At 42.5% G+C, this 19,246-nt stretch overlaps 2 protein-coding genes across 4 annotated transcripts in view; both read right to left on the bottom strand.

Moving 5' to 3' along the window:
• Nucleotides 1–226: 226 nt before the first annotated feature.
• ikbke (inhibitor of nuclear factor kappa B kinase subunit epsilon) lies at nucleotides 227–10,727 on the bottom strand. The gene is made up of 21 exons (XM_041034551.1): nucleotides 10,277–10,727; nucleotides 9,811–9,910; nucleotides 9,399–9,536; nucleotides 8,902–9,031; nucleotides 8,641–8,822; nucleotides 7,185–7,345; nucleotides 6,747–6,857; nucleotides 6,439–6,618; nucleotides 5,632–5,828; nucleotides 5,405–5,463; nucleotides 5,181–5,272; nucleotides 4,920–5,021; nucleotides 4,530–4,587; nucleotides 3,829–3,941; nucleotides 3,667–3,743; nucleotides 3,527–3,566; nucleotides 3,309–3,410; nucleotides 2,347–2,443; nucleotides 2,039–2,130; nucleotides 1,874–1,945; nucleotides 227–1,779 (listed from the first exon to the last, which is right to left on the bottom strand). Exons 2-21 carry the CDS (start codon nucleotides 9,907–9,909, stop codon nucleotides 1,716–1,718), a joined length of 2,166 nt encoding a protein of 721 aa, XP_040890485.1. The 5' UTR covers nucleotide 9,910; nucleotides 10,277–10,727; the 3' UTR covers nucleotides 227–1,715.
• Nucleotides 10,728–11,579: 852 nt separating this feature from the next.
• srgap2 (SLIT-ROBO Rho GTPase activating protein 2) overlaps nucleotides 11,580–19,246 on the bottom strand; it is a 53,776-nt gene continuing 46,109 nt past the window's right edge. The window contains exons 17-23 of one of the 3 annotated variants that reach the window (XM_041033465.1): nucleotides 17,877–18,101; nucleotides 17,062–17,141; nucleotides 16,481–16,679; nucleotides 15,459–15,596; nucleotides 15,042–15,261; nucleotides 14,849–14,947; nucleotides 11,580–14,769 (exon numbers count right to left, since the gene is read on the bottom strand). In XM_041033465.1, coding sequence (XP_040889399.1) covers nucleotides 14,209–14,769; nucleotides 14,849–14,947; nucleotides 15,042–15,261; nucleotides 15,459–15,596; nucleotides 16,481–16,679; nucleotides 17,062–17,141; nucleotides 17,877–18,101 — 1,522 coding nt within the window. In that variant the 3' untranslated portion in view covers nucleotides 11,580–14,208. Of the gene's footprint in view, nucleotides 14,773–14,831; nucleotides 14,948–15,041; nucleotides 15,262–15,458; nucleotides 15,597–16,480; nucleotides 16,680–17,061; nucleotides 17,142–17,876; nucleotides 18,102–19,246 lie in introns of all 3 variants that reach the window. The other 2 variants (XM_041033466.1, XM_041033467.1) reach the window with 2 other exon arrangements.

Below are 19,246 nucleotides of genomic sequence, written 5' to 3'. Positions count from 1 at the left end.
CTGTAATTTGTTATAAATAGTTTTGTCAACATAAAGTCTTCTATTGTATATTAATTACATGCTACTCTTCTGTAGGTGCTAAAGGCATTTAGTGTTGTATTACTATTGAAACTACACATCAACTAAATATATCAATAAGAAAAAAAAGCATATTACCAATGAAACAGGAGTGACCTATCAGTGGGCCTAAAGTATGTCAGGAATATTGTCATGATAGAGAACAGTGAGAAAATTTAGGTGATGAAAACACTGTTACGCTTGTTTGTGTAGGCTAGAAACAGAAAAGTCAAAAATTTCCACTTTGCCAAAAACACATCATGTGAGCCGTACAAAACCACAGAGGCATCACCCCCCCCCATGTCTAGAAAGCCCCCGATGGCACCTACACCACACCCACACAGACTGAGTGAAAAACTTTCACTTTCATTCTCTGTACTTTGCTGTGTCACAGCAGCTCACTTCATTTCTGTTTTTGTTTGGGACGTTTCATCTTCCCGGCCCAGTTACAGCAAATTCCCACAGCAAATCTGATGTTAAAGGAATTGGAGGGCAAACTTAATGTGAGTGTACTGTTATCACAGTCATCCAGGACTTTACTAACTTCTCAGAACACGGTGACTCAACTTCACAGAGGTAAAAAGTTGTTACTTTCACTTTTTGTCCTATAGTACCTTCAACAAAACAAATGAGGCTAAAAATATGTAAACAAATTATTAAGAAAATACAGTAAAAGTGAGTAACGTAGAAGCATCACCTGTGACCTCTTCATAAACAAATAACAACCCATGGGATTTCCCCACCTTTATTAACCACACTGGCTGATATCGTTTCATACATTTTCTATGCAGTCACAAGGCCGTGTTAACCGCATGTAGTTCTGTTAAAAAAGGAGACACTGTGGTGAGTGCTGAGTTTCCCTGATTTTGTTTGAAAATAAAAGATGATAAAACCCAGAGAAATGAACTGGCTAAACATAAACAGGAACAGAAACAACAATAACTTCAGAACCACCGTACTGCACTGTGCTTAGAGAGCCTCACCATCACTGACGAAATCAAGCGCTGAGGCTAATTCATTGAATTCACAATGATACTCTTGAAGTGAACCTAAAAAGAGAGTCACACTGAAACATTTGACTGATCAAGCGTTAGGAAAAACACAGCAGATCACTAAGGCCCTTCCTTTAACAAACACACTGACGTAGAAACTCATATGTACACAGAGAAAGAGATAGCTTCAATCTGGTTAAATGTTTATGTAAAAGGTTCTCCAGATTCAACAGTGCTTCTTCTCTGCGACAAAGAAGAGACACAGCCTTAGAAACGCACTAGCTGTTGACTTGGCATTCATTTTTCTCTCTATCCTGACAGTCCATCACTGTGGCAGCCTATTAGAAATACAATAACACTAAAGGCATTAATGAGGTTTGTATTGAACTGCTGTACTCGGTTGCCAACCATACACGCACGCACAGAATCCATCAGTAGCATTTCCTCCTTCTCCAGTCGATACATCTTATCTTTAAACTGAGATTCACATTTTATTGATTGTCTTCAGTTGCTTCCTCTTCATATAACGCCAACTGCAGTCGGTCCTTGAAAGAGGATCCAGTAAATTGTCCATAAAAGTTCATTAACGGCAGTTAAAATAAGGTGTTTGTCAGAGAGAGAGTGGATGTGAATCTGTAAGTTTAAACTATGTGCGCTGCACTTTTGTCACAGTGTGGAAGGTCTGGCCAAGCTGGGCTCTAGAGCTGCTGCAGAGTTCACTGCTCCCAAACTAAAGGGACAAAACACACACAATTATCATTCAGAACTTTGTACTGTTGTACTGTACCATCTAATGTGTGTGAGCAGCTGGTCGCTCAACTGACCTCTCTATAATGGTGTTGTTACACTGTAGTTCCCTCACCAAAATCTCCATTTCCTCCTTCAGATGGTGCATCCTAGAACAAAGCCAGATATGTTATCTGGGCATGTTATGTTATCGTGCAGCCACACACACACACACACACATGCACACGCACGAAGACACACACCTGGAGACCATCTGGTCCTTGTCCCTGGGTGTGATTCCAGGCTGCTGTCCTGCCCTTTTGGACTGCAGAGTGAAAAGGATTCTGTCCACAGCCTGAGGAGGACAGATGAGACATTGCTTCATCACATCACTGAGATACTGTATGAGTGAAATCACCAGGATGGAAAAATACTCCAAAAATAATAAGAGCACAGATGCATGTTGGACCACGTTTGTGAATATGGTATTCTGGCAGAGACTTGAGTTTTCCACAAACAGAAAGCTTACAGTGCTCAGTTTCAAGACAGGGGTGAAAAGTGAAATGCTAACCTTATTCTGGCGCTGCTCACTCATATCCAGGTCTGCCAACAAGCCTGTCGAGAAAGAGCTGAAGTCCTGCAGTTGGGTCTGCATCTCCTGTAAAACACTGCACATAAAGGAAGAGACACACCTGAGTAAGTCAAAGCTTAAACTTTTAACAAAGTTAAACTTGCAAAATGTGTGCTCACGGATAATGTAGATAATTTCTTTACATTAATCAGTTGTTATAGATTTTTTTTAAAAAATATACCTTATATATACCTTAAATATACCTTAACTGTTTTAGTTCACAGACCTTTATTGAGGCCTTAGTCTTCACTGTAACCTTTGGACATTTGGTGAATACATAACCTAAGGACGGTTGTATATTTGTGCGTCTGAAGCCTTGTTTCAATGTGCAATTTAAAACCATGTCACTTAGTTGGAGCTTTTGATTGACTCGTTTCACAGTACATGAATAAACAAGGACACACTCATATAATGAAATATATATAAATATAAATAAATAATATATGTAGTAGTTCTACAAATCTTTTAACTTTTCTTAACAGAAAAGAAATGTCTAGGATAAACTACATTTGGTAATTTCAGAAAAAACAACAGTTGCAGCTACCATGTCACTGTGCAAAATTAAAATCTAAAATGTGATCTTAAATGTAAAAAAATATTTCTTTATCTGTACAAAATTGAAAGGAATTCAAGAAGTATTGACTGAAGTGTAATATGTAACCTCAGTATCTCTTGCTTAACAAATGTGAACATTCATGTTGCAGACTAACAACTTAATCTGCGTGGGACTGCTGATCAGTAATGTCCTACTGCTCTGGGTTAATCTTCATATAAGCCACCATCATCTGTGTGAACGGTTATCTTACAGTAAATAGTTCACGAGTTGTCGGGATAATACAGCTGAAGTGAATCCGATGCAATGGTTACACTGTGTTTGGACTTTAAATATGTGAGTTGAGAACCTGTTCCATGTCCTTGCTGAGGCCAAAAGCTCTTTGTATCTCAGCACGCAGTCCTCTCTTAAGAGAGATTTCACTCGCTTAATGTGGGACAACAGGTGGATTCTGTGAATGAGAGTGACAAGCAGATTACAGGAACAGGTCAGAGCAACACGTTCACAGGCTGGGCGAGCGGGACAGCAGCTGTGTGGACACACAGATCGACAAAGACGAATACTCACTTCTCAAACTTGTGGATTTGTTCGTCATTATATGCCAACTCTGTGGTGAAAATAAGAAAAAAAGTTAGGTACTGTCACTTTTACCATGGACAAAAAGGGTAATGAATATACAGTATATACCAACAAAGAAACACACATACTGCCAGTAAGCCTGTCTTTACGATATTGCTGATGAATTGCTGTAATCTTCTGCAGCAGCATCTCCATCTTCTGACAGCTGTGGAAGACAAGAGGCCAGAGTTTATAAATCAAAAATCAGTGAACCTAGCCTGAAGTTTTGATTCTTTTCCTCCTCAGAGTACCTCTTGTCATTAGCTAGGGTCTCTGCTAGCTTGGCCTGCTCTATCTGCAGGTGGTCCAGTCGGCTCTGAAACTCTTGGATGCCCTTGGTGTATATAGGCAGATGCTCATGGACCTGTAGAGACAGCAGCAACGGACTCTTATGTTTGCTAAACCAACAAATCACAAGTCTGCCAATAAATTTATGATTCATACCTACACACACACACACACACACACACACACACACATTCAACAAACAGAAATGTGCTTACCATGCATGTTCTTGCAATGTTGTCAATGTAAACTCTGTTATAATACCAAGGAAACCTGACAATTTATCATTATAAGTACATATTCTCTTTAACTTAGTAAAGTATATAGCACCCCCATAAACCATAAACTATAGATTCAGTGTCTCCTTCGAGAACATATCATCAGGGCTGATAATTGCCATTAGGTGGCCTTTTAAACAGGTACTCTGGTTAAAGGCTGGTTTTCAACAAAACTGAATTATTATAACCTTTAAGTAAGGTTACTAACTTTACTGCAGGGCTGTTGTATTAGATTGCTCTAGTTCTAGTTCAGTAACGTTCTAAACTGGAAATTTAAAATATATACTGATGAAGAAATGGCAAAAAAAAGGGAACTTCCACAACCCAGTTCCCAGTACAACTCACAACAACCACATCAAGCTGGCCTCTGTGATGTTGCTTCTACTCACCAGCTTCAGCCTTTGACTGTTATCAGCTGAGCCTTGGTTTTCTGAAGCGTAATAGCCACTGAGAAGCACAACAGATATAGGAGGAGATGGAGGGAAGGAGGAAAAGGTTATTATGACATTAACAGAAATATTAGTCATGTTTTTGGTTTACATTTGTCAGCAAATGAAATATGTCGGAGTCCACTTTATTCATACAACAAGACCAAGCTTTATTGATCAGGATGGCAAATTTCAATTCAGGGAACAATAACAGCTCAATTCATCCTGCTGTTTAGTCTCATAATGCTTTGTCATGCAAGTGTGTATAAATAAGTTCATTGATCAGGGCAATTTCCCACCTCAAGGGTGACATGAAGGAATCATTATACGTATTTGTGTAGATAAACTCACAGTGTGTGAACCCTGTGCTCCAAGTTGAGGCAGGACTGCAGTCTAATGGTGATCATCGCAATACTGTGAATGGCATCTCCACACTGCCTGCGCATCCTCATCCTGAGGAAGAATGAGAGTGTCAAAAAGGGGAGACATGGTGGAGACATGGAGGGGAGGAGAGTTTGAAGAGGGTTATTACCTGGAGTTATCACATAACTGGGAGGTACATAAAGCAGTGCAGGGAAAAAATATAATTATTTTAGCATGAGCGTTTCTCACATGTAGGTGTAGTATCCTTGTAGTAGCAGCTCTCGGTGTGTTTGCAGCAACTGTACTATCCTCAGATACTGATGGACCACTCCTACTATCACCTAGAGATAAAAGGGATTAAAGGAGATAACAAATGATGGGTTGGAGGGGTATAATACATAAAATTCATATAAAAGTCAACATAATATTAGGCATGAGTGGTACAGAAAATCAGCAGAGAAGCAGTACAGTACCTTGGAGAAATTGTAGTCTGCCATAACGTCAAACCTGGATGGGATAACAGGAGTCTCTGCTACAGAGAGAAGAAGAAATCCATACCCACCCCTCCATGAGTGTGTGTGAGCTGATTCATAAAGATATTATGTGTTGAATAAGAGTCTTCATTCATATGGATTAAGAAGAGAAAAGCTTGAGACTTCACAGAAACATATCAAGATGTACATGTCTTTGTTTGACTTACGTTCTCGGAAGGGCAGGCTGGTCTTTGCTTCGGACCCGTAGCTGAGCAGAATGAGGGGCCGTTCAGGTGAAGTACGCGGGAGGTTGACCACCTTCATGTTGCCTTCCAGAGGGAGGTCATGACCCTGGTACAGAAGATGTTGCTGCTGAACCCCTATGCCAGTCTGAGAAGCCACTTCCTCAAAGAAGACTGACACCCTGGGTGAGAAGGGGGAGAATTAATCCCTGATTCACCACTATAAAATTGAACCCAATCATTTATAGGCAGGATTCAGTGCTTGTCTGCCACAGGGATTCAATTAATTGAGAGGGAAAGTCTTCATACAAGCAATTTGGGCTTACAGATGTAATCTAGAGCTCAGTACAGACTCTACAGGCATTATCATATTATAACGATTATACACATTATTCGGCAACTGCTGCACATATCTGTCATAGTAATATATCTAACAGCTGCTGTGCTGCAATGAAAACAAACCACATTTTCCCTCCTCACATGCTGTGGCGCACACATTACTCTATATTCAAAATCATATTCAAAATTGAAATCAGGACAAAAAATTGATAAATGATAACACCAGATATAAACAAGTCGCGGCATCCTTATCATCTTTCCAACAGGTTTTACTGACTCTTGAAGTGTGTCACACCCACGAGACAGACTAGAAATCTGCTCAAGTCTGACAACTGGCAAAAACTGTTTTTTTATTTCAGTCTGTTTTGATTTAAACAGTCCTGTAGTCTGCAGACAGCTTTATTTATGTCTGATCAGAGTAACATATGTGATGACACACCTGTGCAGACTTACGTGTTGTAGTGGTTTATGTAGATACAGTGAGCCATGGCCTGCTGCAGAGAGAAGAGGTGAACTGGCTGCCGTTGCAATATGTCTGTTGTGGCTGTGAAGAACTGGTCAAAAGCCCAACACCTCTCCTGGTCAGCCTCCAGTATACCTGCTAACACTGGAACTAGCTGCACCTTCAGACCCCTACAGACAGACAGAGTGAGAGACAAGTGGATGAAGAAAGAGTGAGAAAGGAGAGAAATAAATGAAGTCAATCAAAGATAAAATTTGCATCATGTGTTCTCATTGAAGAGCTACTGATGTGGTCATACTGTGACAGTTGGCAGCTGTGAGGTAGATGGTAGCGCCACTCAATAGGTCCACCCTCCACCCGCTGTATTCCAGCTATTGCACCCACTGGTTTCTCTGTAGTTATTTTGAACCTACACAACATAACACACAGGTCAGGCTGATGTACCTTTGATGGATTTGCACGTTCTGGCTGATAGCCCAGGATTCCCAGAGAGACAACATTCAGCAAAATATCTAAAAAGTCTTTGGCACAATTTAAACAGTCATCTATTGACTGTGAATTGAATGGTGGTATGCTTTCCAACACTGCTGTGGACTTTGATTGGCAGAGGTAAAGCTTAAGGCAAGAACTTTGAGACCAAGCTCAATGTCATACTTTCATTTAAATATATCCAAAAAAAGCTTGCATAAATTGAAACTGACATACATACTTCATTAGATATGGTTGACTAACTTACATGATGGGCTTGTTCCTGCGGGGTCCCTCATACGGTGTGAAGGGAAGACTCCCAGTGGCAGCATGGTAAAATGTCACACCAATACTCCACAAGTCAACACTCACCCCATAGGATTTCTGGTGACTCTTACGCAGCACAGCACGTTCATACATGTCTGGGTGCTACAAACAGACGCACAGTTAGACAAAACACAAGCAAGTTTCACTCCATAGGTTGTTACATAACAGCCATTTAACATTGATAGGTTGATGGTAGCTGAGCTTATCATCTAATCTTGAGTATAATCTTAGTGTAAAGTGAAAGCAGAGTTTTGCCACAGCATGTATTCTCTCCCAGGGAACGTGTAAATGAATAACCCTACACTTCCCCACAAGACAAGATCCTACTTTGAATAATATGAATAGGTGTAAAACCAGTTTGTTAGGTGTGTGTGTGTGTGTGTGTGTGTGTCCCCTCCCACAGTATAAAGTAAGACACCTTTCCTGTAAGCTGTTGTATTCAGTATTATTCAGACTCAGCTAGGGCTCTTCCTAGAGCTAGCTGCATGGCCAAGCTGAGCAATGGGGGGGGGGGGGGGGGGGGGGGGGGGGGGCCTTGGTCAGGGAGGTGACCAAGAACGTGATGGTCACTCTGATGGCACTCCAGAGATCGTGTTCGGAGATGGGAGAAACTTCCAGAAGGAGAACCATCACTGCAGCACTATACCAATCTGGGCTTTATGGCAGACTGGCCAGATGGGATGAGTTTCTCCTCAGTGAGAGACACACAAAAGTGTGATTGTTGTTTGCAAAGAGGCACCTAAAGCTCTCTCAGATTATGAGAAAGAAGATAAGCAAATGCTTCTTGGTCTCTGAAAACTTTCCGTCCATGCAGGATTTCCATGTTCAGTTATTTTATACCTTCATACTTGTTATATTCACTCATTTGTCCACTAGAGGGCTACCCTGTCTTGATAATGGTATAATGATAACAACACTAAGTTGCTCTGATGTATCAAGATCAATGGTCAACAGGCCTTTTCTCACAACACTGGTAACAGGATTTTTATATCAAGTTGGAGTGGAACCACACACAGTGATGGGGTTTGTAACAAGCCACCAATCACATGCAGCGTAGAGAGATTCATATCAGTGTTAAGGGTAGTCTTTCTCCAAGGGGACATGGGACTTTTATACGTAGCAGAAATGGTGATATGAATTTGTGAAGAAAAGAACATGTTACAGACTGTAAGCACACAACCACATTACAGTCCTTTATAAAAGGACTAAGCTATTTAATTAGTGGGAAAACTGTATTACTAACATGCGCATGTTCTTTTCTTAAGAACAAACTCTTCTTACAACAGTAAAACAATTTTCTGTTTCTGCTCCCGAGCCCTCTCTGAAGATGTATATGTTCTTATACATAATATACAGGTTTATTAAGTTTATCTTTATAATCCTGTATGTTATCTTACCAGATACTCTTCAGTTCCATAGATAGACACAAACTTCTCATCATCCTCCAGCTCTCTTGCTGCTCCGAAGTCCGTCAGCTTATAAACAGACTTGCCGTCCTCTCCAACCTGCCGCATGATGTTGCCTGGCTTAATGTCCCTGTGGACTACTCCATTTTCACGCAGGTGGTTCATCCCCTGAACTGACAACAGCAGAGACAAAGGAATACTTCAACAACAGGTACCAGAAATTATTCAAAAACATTAGATACGCCCACCCACCTACACACTGCAATACAGTGAGGAACTCTGTTTCAGGCAGGCCAAAGGCGTTTTCTGGCTCTTCCAGCAGGCTGAGCAGACTTCCTCCTGAACAATACTCCATCACTAGTACCTTCTGCTTAGACAGCAGCTAGAGAGAGAGAGAGAGAGAGGTAAGGAGGTAAGCTGCATTTGTAACCTACTTTGTAAACATTGTGAAAACATTCGAAAATCCTTCTCACCAAATTTCCATAATAGAGAAATAATGAAATCCTTCCCCAATGATTGCAAATAATTCTTAGATGGGGGAAGTCATGAGGAGAACTTGAAGCTTATATAATTACTCACTGGTGTGTGTAAATTTGAACTGTTGAGTTTAACTGGACTGAAGACTTGGTTTTTAATTGGCTCAGTAGAACAACCATAGAGAAATCATCTGATCCCAGCATCCAACGGCATAAAAAATGTTAATTATCTCCTCCCACATCCGTCTTCTGCCCGTCTCACGGTGGCCTTACCTCCTCCACTGTGTACAGCCTGACAATATTGCTGTGGTTGAGCTTCCTCAGCATCTCAAACTCTCTCATCTGGACCTCATGAGGGCGGCTGTAGCTCATCATGTTAAACACCTTGACCGCCACCAGCTCACCCGACCTCTGCACACACACACACACACACACACACACACACACACACACACACACACAGTTATCATCAGCACAGCACACACAGCATCATAAACGTCAAAGAAAGCCCACACTGCAACCACAACCTTTTCTTATCACACATCCTGGATTCGCCTTTGAACCAAAAAGTAGGCTGAAGGCATCTGAGATGATGGCAGCATTGACGTGTGAGAGCTGCTCAGTGACAAACAACTTGACAGAGCGTGTTATGATGATAAATGTATCCTGTTTACTTATGGCTCACCTTGTTGCGAGCCTTGTACACACTGGCAGTAGCCCCCTGGCCGAGGACATCCTGTAAAGACCACAGGTAGCTCGTTGTACTGGCTGTCATCCCCGACATACTGGAAGGAAGAGGCAGGGAGAATAACTATGCAGAGAATTAGAAAAACATTAACAGAGACAGGGAAGAGAGACAAGCCCTCTCTGTCTTAGAGTTCTACAACAACAACTAGCTAGCTAACTCAAAACAAAGTGCATACTAAGAGTCGTGAGAAGACGCTAGGTTATAACAACACTGTAATAAAATAACAAACTCAAAGTTACTGTCATAGACAAATACAATTTTTATAGTCGTGACAGTATGGTGCTGTGGGAGAGTTTCTTGAGCTGTAAGCTAACTGATAGCCAACCAATTCTAGTAACCGCTAGCTTACTTAGAGTTATTTAAATAATTACTGACTGCAATATTAGCTGCAGCGTTGGCTTACCTGGAGCCGGTTCCACGGTTAACCGTGCTGTAAGTTAACGCGTCAGCAACGTGAGGTTGTACTAACGTTAGGAAACTCCAACAGTTGTGTGTCGTCGCGCGGCCGTTTATCGCGCGATGTCTGGCGTCAAAATAAACGTTACTCTTGTCAGTTACCGGTCGAATTGCTTCCCGGTTTTACGGTAAATCCAAGTTCCCTGAAGAAAAACTACGCCTACGCCGTGACAAACAGCTGCATACCTGCGGAACTGCTGCTGTCCCGACAGGTGAGGCACGGGGAGGACCTGCCGCTTAAGTTAATGACACCTAACTTTCCTTCTTACGAGGAGCCAGACCGATCATGCGTTTCTTCAAAGGCAGCGGCTGACAGCGTTGCATTGCGCTGTGTGATTTAGGAAGTATGGGGCTTCACGCGGGGCGGATTCTGGTCTACAGGCGATAATGGCGGAAATACGGCAAGAGTGCAAGATCTCCAGATTTTTTCTCGTCCTGAACCTCTTACTGTGTTAGCAGTAACTGTGAGAATACATTGAGCGAGGGTGGTGTGTGTGTGTGTGTATGTGGTGGGGGGGGGGGGTCACCACCCTGCGTTTCCAATGTATCCCAAACGAAAGTCAATACAACAAAACCCGTAAACAGCTGTCTAGACGTGAATTAAGGCATCTGTTTCCGAAATGATGCGTGTCATCACTTTTGGGAATCAGCACTCTCATTTTTGTTTTCACAAATTTAACCCAAATGGGGTTTTGTCTTTACGACTGTGCAGATGAGCCAACGTGTTCCCATGTCCCCATGTAAAGTCTCTCACAACGCTGCATGTTTTTAGTGGCGGTATTTATCTATAAAACATGGAATAGTTTGAAATGAGGGACTGATGGACACACCAAACAGAGTGTGTGTACATGTACATCTTATGCAGAAATTCGGAAATGCGCAGGCTGGACAGCTTACTACATTTTTTCTCATTGAGGTTGTTCAGTCTTTGTTGTAGGGATGTACTGATCCAAGTTTTTCTCCTCCTGTACAAATTTCAGTGCCTCACCTCATGGTACCTGCTGGTACCGAGAACTGATCTGATATCACTGCCATATTTTTCCTTTTTTATTTTTTTTTTAAACATACCTCACTGGAGAAACTTACTGAAATCTTGCATCATCATACAGGCATATTTAAGCTTTTGGTTTCTCATAAAGTAACTATTCATAATGACTTTCCACATTCTATTATTTTATCAATATTTTGATGAATTGAAATTACAGTGTAAGTTCTTCTAATCATAGCAAACATCAAACAAACTAAGAATCTTTATAGCAAGCAATGTTTATTAAAAAACAGATCTACTACAAGAACTACACATAGAATTATATAAGGCCTATTTGATTAAACTACTATTGCTATTACTGTACAATATTGTACCAAAAAAAAGAGTGTACCTCTGTAATGTACAACATTGTATATACAAAGTACATCTGAACACAGGATTCTCCAGTAATACAGAGACAACTATAAATAGATTTGACATTACAGTCATTTTTTTTTTTTAGTTCTGCTGTTTTCAAATGGACACAAAAAATGCATATTTAACAATATTCAGCTCTGGCACATCATCCCCACACAGTTAGTCCACACGCAAGCCAAGTTGTTCAAGTGCATGATGATTGATTCGAGATCGCAGAGGGTCCCAGCTCCTCTCGACAGCACAGCCAGGACAAAACACGCCAACCACCCACATGCGTGTCCGTATGTGTGTATGTGCATGTTGATAAGGTGAGTTAATCTCTCACCATTAACACTCATACAGTCACAGTCCCTTCAGTTGTCATGATGAGGTAAGAGCAACGCAAATACACCAGGTAATGCACAAACAGTATACAGAAATTAAAAAGGAAACCTTAACAATTCTGATTCATTACCTGGTAAAGAGCATACAGGAATGCAGTATGTGCTGTATTTCTGGGAAACTGTTGTGAAGAAGGGGAAAGCTGTGAAAGAAGTATATATGAAGACACTGGGGTAAAATTAGCTGAGTACTTTCTCAAGAAAGTGAAACAGGAAAAGAAAAAGGCTTTATTTAGTTTACCCTGAATGGCATATCTCCACATTTTAAGTCAGTATTTTTAAAAATTATTAACTTATTCTTTAATTCATTATCCGATCAAATTTTACAAAGGTTCGTATTATCAAATAATATAAGGAAAAAAAGAAAAGTCTAAGTTTAAGTCCTTGGATTTTGGATTTCCTCATCCTCTTTCTACTTAAAGCTGGTCTGCCACTGGTGTTACAGCAGTGACTGAAGACAACACCTCATGTATCCCTGCAGGGTTTTTATCTGATCACACGTACACAGTGCATATTTATTCAGGCTGCTGGTACTCCAGAGCATAGGAGAAGTGTTTTCCTGTGTGACTGCAGACAGCTGTTGCTGTCGGATGGCATCCCTTTATGATGGATTGGGCAAGGGTGGGGTGAGGTGCATACATCTGCACACGCTCACACAGGCACACGTGCACACACACACACACACGCAGACGGCTACACAGTTCCACATTTTACCATAACAGATTCTGAGCATTAATAAACACCTGGGAAAAAAAAGTCATAATAAAAGCAAACCTTGCTTAAGAGCGCATTGGATGAGGTGGTTGGTTGTGCTTCTATCTAAACACACTCAGGAGGATCCTCAGCTCCATGCTTCCAGTTATCATGATTATTAAACATACATACACACCATTAGTATAATAAAACCCCTTTTTTTACTGTTAAGTCTTAAGTATATATTTAAAGGAGCAAGCTGTAACTTTGTTTGAAGTTGTTCTTTAGCTGGTACTGCAGATACATAAACTGATGCGATCAGCCAGCCCGCCACTGTGGCTGCTGTCTGTGGCCCCAGCATGCAAGGAAAACCTGAAAGGCGTTTAGCTGCCACAAAACACCACCACACACAGATTTGGAAAACGTGCGTGTGGGTGTGTGTACAGTCCAACATCACATATAAAAAATGCTGGGTTTCAGTGGTCCCCTACACACATAATAGAGCTGCAGGAGAGAAGCAGCAGGATGCTTCAGACTACCAGCGTTCACCATTTTTTATTGCTGTATATGGATTTAGAATTACTGTTGGCCATTTTAAGTGTATCAGAGAACACTGCTCCTGTTACGCTCCTGTTGTGGTACTAGTACTGAACAGTAATAGAAAAAAAAAAAAAAAGAAATCACCAAAATATCAAACTCTGGAGGAAGAGATAGAATAAAGCTCTTGATCACATGACTTACACTGATATTTGGCCCAGTTTTCTTTCATTTCATCATCCAAAATGTCCCCGCTTAATCTCCAGTCTTCCACTTCTGAAGCAGCAAGTCAGTGTGTTTAGTTTCTACACAGAGCAAGAACCCAGCATTTCACAGTCTATTCTTAGGAATCAAACACTCCCTTCCAGTCCGCTAGTCATGGGGTCATTAAAAAGTAAAAAAACAAAAACAAAAAACAAAACAGAAAAAAATGTCATGTCTACTATACAAAATCAAACAGTGTTTTTTTTGTTTCTCACAGATCTGTGTGTAAAGGCAAGTAACACTCTTGCACGCCCACTCAAACACAATTTTCAAACATCAGAAACTAGTGTATGTAAGCTCCAGGTGCTGTAGGTCTGTAAGGTGTCCATCCTGAGTCCTGCTCCCTTGTAAAAGATTTTGAAATTCAGTGATCACTGGAATCTCAGTGGTGGCAAAGACAAATGAATGTTTTTGAAGGGTGTTCACTAACCTACACCTTGTGACAGTTAAGAGCTGCAAGGAGAGGGCAGGAAAAAACTCTAAAGGGAACACAGCGTCTTAAAAACTCACCTGGACACCAACAAGTGAATGCTACACATGAGTAGTGGGTTAGGGGTCTTTGTTTGTATGGATCAGTATTGTGGTTGAGATCGAGGGGTATTAAGCTGGGCAGGATTTGTCGTTAGACTGGGGTGGAGGTGGAGGAGGAGGAGTGTGAGGGAGAGAGTGTGTGTGGCTTGCAGGTGGAGGTGGAGGCGTAGGGGGAACAGTGGAGGTCGGGGAGCCCATTGCTGGACTGCCACCCCCTCCTCCGCTCTTTGGGAACACCACCGGCTTGGGTCTTGTTGCTGGGGGGCGCAGATCTCTAAAGGAAGGTACAGAGGACGAGAGGGAGGAGGAGGACAGGGAGGGGGAGGTGGTGGAGGGCAGGGGGCTCCGCTGCTGGCTCTTAGCAGGGCGGAAGGAGGAGGGTACGTCACTGGCAGAGGAGGCGCTGCGCTGAAGTGGGTGAACGTGTGAGGAGCCCCCCTCACTGTCCCGCAATAGACGGGAGTGGAGTGGACTGGAGGGCTCTGAGGCTCCTCCTCCGCCACCACCCACACCTTTCAGCTGCTCCAGCGTGTCCAGGACCACGTCAGGGGTATGTGTGTGTTTGGAGGTGCTCTGTCTCTCCGACTTACTGAACTCACTCAGGGGAGAGCTCACTGCAGGCTCAGTGTCCTGCAACATAAAGACAAAATGTAAAGACGCGTGTACACAAAGTTGCAGACGTGGTAACTAACTGAACTGAGAACCGTACCTCCACGTGAGGGATGACCTCTGGGTCCAGTGGTCTGTGGTTACTGAAGCTCTTGGAGCGCCCTGCTGAAGTTGTCTTCCTTAACTGTGGACTTTCCACCTAAATGTTCATAATGGCTCCAATTAAGTGCCAGTTTCAACAAAGGAGTCAATTCAAAATAATTTGCTCAAGATAATATAAAATGTTACAGTACCTTGGTCTTGAGAGAGGAGTGGCGAGTCACTGAGTTGAGGATGCTGTGAGCACTGACGGGTCGTTTGTCTCCCGTTTCTTTCACCAGAGCCCCCCCGACGGGGAGAGAAGCTGTTCTCACCCCTCCTCCTCCCCCTCCGCTGGCTCCTGGACTGCTACTGTCACTCTCTGAGCTCCGGAACGCTCTTCGGATGTTCCCTGACTCCGGACGTTTCCTCAATCTGAATGAGACAAGTATTTTAGTTATAGTTTTCTACTACTGACAAGAAACCAAAATCAAAAACAAACAAGAACCCTTTGGTTGATGGTTTTGGTACATCGGTTACATTTAAAAAAAATGTTTTGCTTGTACACTTTTTAACTCCTAATTGATTTTCACTGCCAGTCAGTGCAACTGTAAACTCAAATTGCAACGCACTTGTTTAGGTTAGCCAGGTAGATGTCAGCCACGTGAGCTCCAGTAGGTGAGGCGGCGCTGCCTCTCGTGGAGACCCTCTCCTCCAGCAGATCCCTGGAGTCAATGTCAGGTTTTGGACTTCCCCGTCCGCCATCAGACCTGAAACAAATCATTCTGCACTTTATAACTCACTCATATGAAAGACAACGCTGACGTTAGTGCCACTTTACTCTTAATCAGCAACTCTTGTGGCTGTGACTGAACTGTTCTTCTGCTGCACTAAATGAATAATTCGAACTCTAACACTAAGCTCAGTCAATTTTATCACTTTTCAAAATTACGCAGTGTTTTAGCTGATAGCAAAGCGCCTGCAACTTAAAGGGGAATTCTTGTATTAATCAACCTGGGAGTATTATTCTTACATGTTAAGTCTATTATAGCAGTTGGTCAGGATGAACTTTTACTCACAGTCTGTTGTTGAGTATTTGAAATGTGGACTAACAATTGAGCCTCGTGCAGTTGTCTGTTTTTCCACTGTAAATCCCAGCAACTAGCAACAACTAGAGACTCTGTGCAGTGTGTAGTCTAATCCATCTTCTCACAGTTGCTGCTACAAAGCTAGCATGCACACAAGTGTGAAAAAGCCTGACGCTTGTGAGAACAAGTCATTTGACCAGCATGAATACAACAGCTGAAGTTGACAAGGAAATCTATGTGCTATTATATGCAGTAATTATCATATCAGATCAACTTCCTTAGTCATGGGGATTTCCAGTGGACAGCTCTCTGTGTTTACTTTTGATCAGACTGATAATTCATTTATGTTTTTTGTAGAGGGCCCTTTATCCTTTTCATGTCCCCAAACTCTACAGCAGAGAAGCTAAGGTAAATATTTATCATAATCAATATTCATAAAAGACAAAAATGTGAAAACAAAACACAGGATAACTATCATGTCATCAAGTCTTTTCCTTTAAAAACTGTATTTTTATTCTGCTCCTTATGTAGATATTTGAATAAAGACTAGTGACTAGAAGTCTTACGTGTCTTGGACCACAATATACTGGTGTGGCACCAGTCCATCCACTCCGTTGTGTCGTCCCTCCCACCAGTCATCAGAGGCTCGCTGGTACAGGAGCAGAGAGGCGCCCTTTTTGAACGACAGCTCCCGACTTGTCCGCCCGGAGTAGTCAAACCGAGCGATGGCTTCGATTGGGTCGGACTCTGAAACAGCCAAGGAGCCTGAGATTCAGAGAATGGTGGGCAGAGACAGGAAGTGACAGAGAAGCAGGGGGCAGCGACAAATGAGAGAGAAAAGGGCGGTGGAAGAGAGGGGAAGCCAGATTAGTGCATAGCAGGTTAGTGCTGCTGTTTTTGCTGACTGTGCAAAGGTTTAAAAAAAAGAATGCTGAGCAGCAACAAAGCAGCATAATAAACAGGTTACTGAGAGCAGGATGTGAGCTGGTTTAAAAGGTTAAAGCCGAAGTAACTGGTGATGAAAGCAGGGAGAGATCTCATAAACTGGTGGCAAAGAGGAAACTGATTACCTGAGGTACATTTACTGCATGTAATTGTGTATGTCTGTGTCTGTGTGTGTGTGTGTGTGTGTGTGTATGTTATTCACCATCTTCGCTGTTGTGGCTGACAGAAACAGTGTCAGGCGCAGGCTCTTCCACAAGAGGGGGCTCACAGTGTGGACTGTCACTAAGGTGGACACAGAGGACAGATGAGGTCAGAGGACACAACCACAGAAGTCCCAGACTGACAACGTGTGTTGGTGACTTACAGCTGGAGCTCAGATTTTTATTAATTTTATTAATTTCAGATTTTTATTGTAATGATGTCACCCAGAAACTCATTACTCTCTTCACAGACATATTGCATGTGAGTATTTTCTTCATGTAGACCTGAAAAAAAATGTTGGAACCTATTCTTTAATTGTGGCTAGGTCCTAGTCATGGCAACAAAGCCCAGCCATTTTTTTTTCTGTCTACACTTTCCACAGTCGCGACAGAGAGCTGCTCATCCCGTGTGACTTACAGTCTGAACAACTGCTCTGACTGGCAGTAATGGTAATAACTGGTGCCGAGGCTTGTCATTACAGTAAAATTGAAAGTTGGCCCTTATTCGCATTGTGGTGTGAGAGAGTGTGTGCATTGTGTGCTCTCCCAGGCTGATGTGGTCAGGAAGTACTTTAATCTCCTGTGTGATGGAGGGTAAGCTGATCCTCGTGGTTCCCTGGCCCTGAATAAAGCAGACAAGCTGACCCCCCGCCCCCACGGCTCCATAGCTGTCCCTAAATCAACCACCTGCCCCCCACCCTGAGTAAGGTAATGATCTGACAAGACATCTCCTGCCCTGCTTCCTAGTTCATACTCTCCATGACTTATCACTCCTCAAACTCCCCTCATATATGTAAACCTCCTCCCCGGCTCTCACCAGAAGTCATCTCCAGTTCCAGGGATGATGTAGATGGGGCCCGGCAGGTCCTGCAGTCCGGGGAAGATGGTGTCATGGTGGATGATGATAGTTTTAATGAGCTCGTTGACGTGAGCCTGGCAAGAGACCTGGTCGTGGCCCTCTGGGACAGACATCAGGGTGGGACCGAAACAGATGGCCAGGTTGTAGGGGTCCATCATGTTTTCCTCGCTGTACTGAGACAGGCTGAGCGGAAGGGAAGGCACAGTCATTTAGAGGGCATTAGCTCATCTTTTTCTCTTAAACATATGATATGGAGTATATACAAAACTGACTATGCACACAAACAACCATCAAATGTCATTTATAGCCTACACAACTCCCAGCTTGTAAATAAACTGTGAATATATATCTGGATGTCTGGAATTGCACAATAATCACTATACAAGCCTGCATCAACACATCATTTGATTTCTACACTGTGGTGATGGAGAGACTCCAATGATGTGTGTGTGTGTTTGAGTGTGAGAAGAAGCAGGAGCACTGGGGTGAGTGTAAATCACTTCACCAAAAGAAGAAGCTCCCCTGTCTGTCTCCACATGGGCTTTTCTGGAACCACTCAGACTCTCAAATGTCAGGTCTCCCACATCCCGTTTCGTTTCGTCTTTCACTCCCTTTTGCTGCCTCCCTTTACTGAAAGGCTTTTGTCGTGCATTTTAGGGATGGATTGGACAGCATGGAATGTGTGTGTCCATATGTGTGTGAGGGTCTAAATTGATGTTCAACGTGTATTAGGTATGAACCTATATTCAACCAAAGCTGTACCAAAGCACACATGCAGAAAAAAAAGTGTTACTACCTTTGGCTTAAAATTGCGATGACACAGGCCCTCATGTGTGTCTGTATTTGAACTGCTTCACCTGATGTGTCTACAAATACTCCCTTCTGTCAATTCCACTTTCTTTTATTGTAGAAGCTTGGGTTTTTGGCTGATGTGAGGCTGTGAGGCCCTCTGAGACACTGAATGTGGCACTGGACCATACAAATAAACTTAACTTCAAGTGGGAAATTAAACTATTTCTCAGGGAGGTTCCTTGAGCAACGCAGGGATAGAAATACGCTTTGCATTTTGGACTTTAATTAGGGTGCATACTTTCCACAAAGGTTAAAGGATGTTTAGAAGGAAGGCCTTCTGACCTCATTCTGGTGTTTATGAAACTACTGCGTGTGTATGGAGTAACGTTAGCGGATCGGAAAAGAGGATGTTCCTTCGAGGCTGAAAGGTTGCATATCAGGCTCTGTTACTTTTATAGGCCACAGCTAAGCAAGCTTCAGGTTTCGTGCTCTTTAACTCACAGTTTCCAAATGGCAGACGTTTAACGAACGCCATC

The sequence above is a fragment of the Toxotes jaculatrix genome, chromosome 3 (assembly GCF_017976425.1).
Source record: "Toxotes jaculatrix isolate fToxJac2 chromosome 3, fToxJac2.pri, whole genome shotgun sequence".
NCBI lineage: Eukaryota > Metazoa > Chordata > Actinopteri > Toxotidae > Toxotes > Toxotes jaculatrix.
The sequence above is the reverse complement of the archived record's forward strand: the minus strand, read 5'-3'. Positions and strand labels throughout refer to the sequence as shown.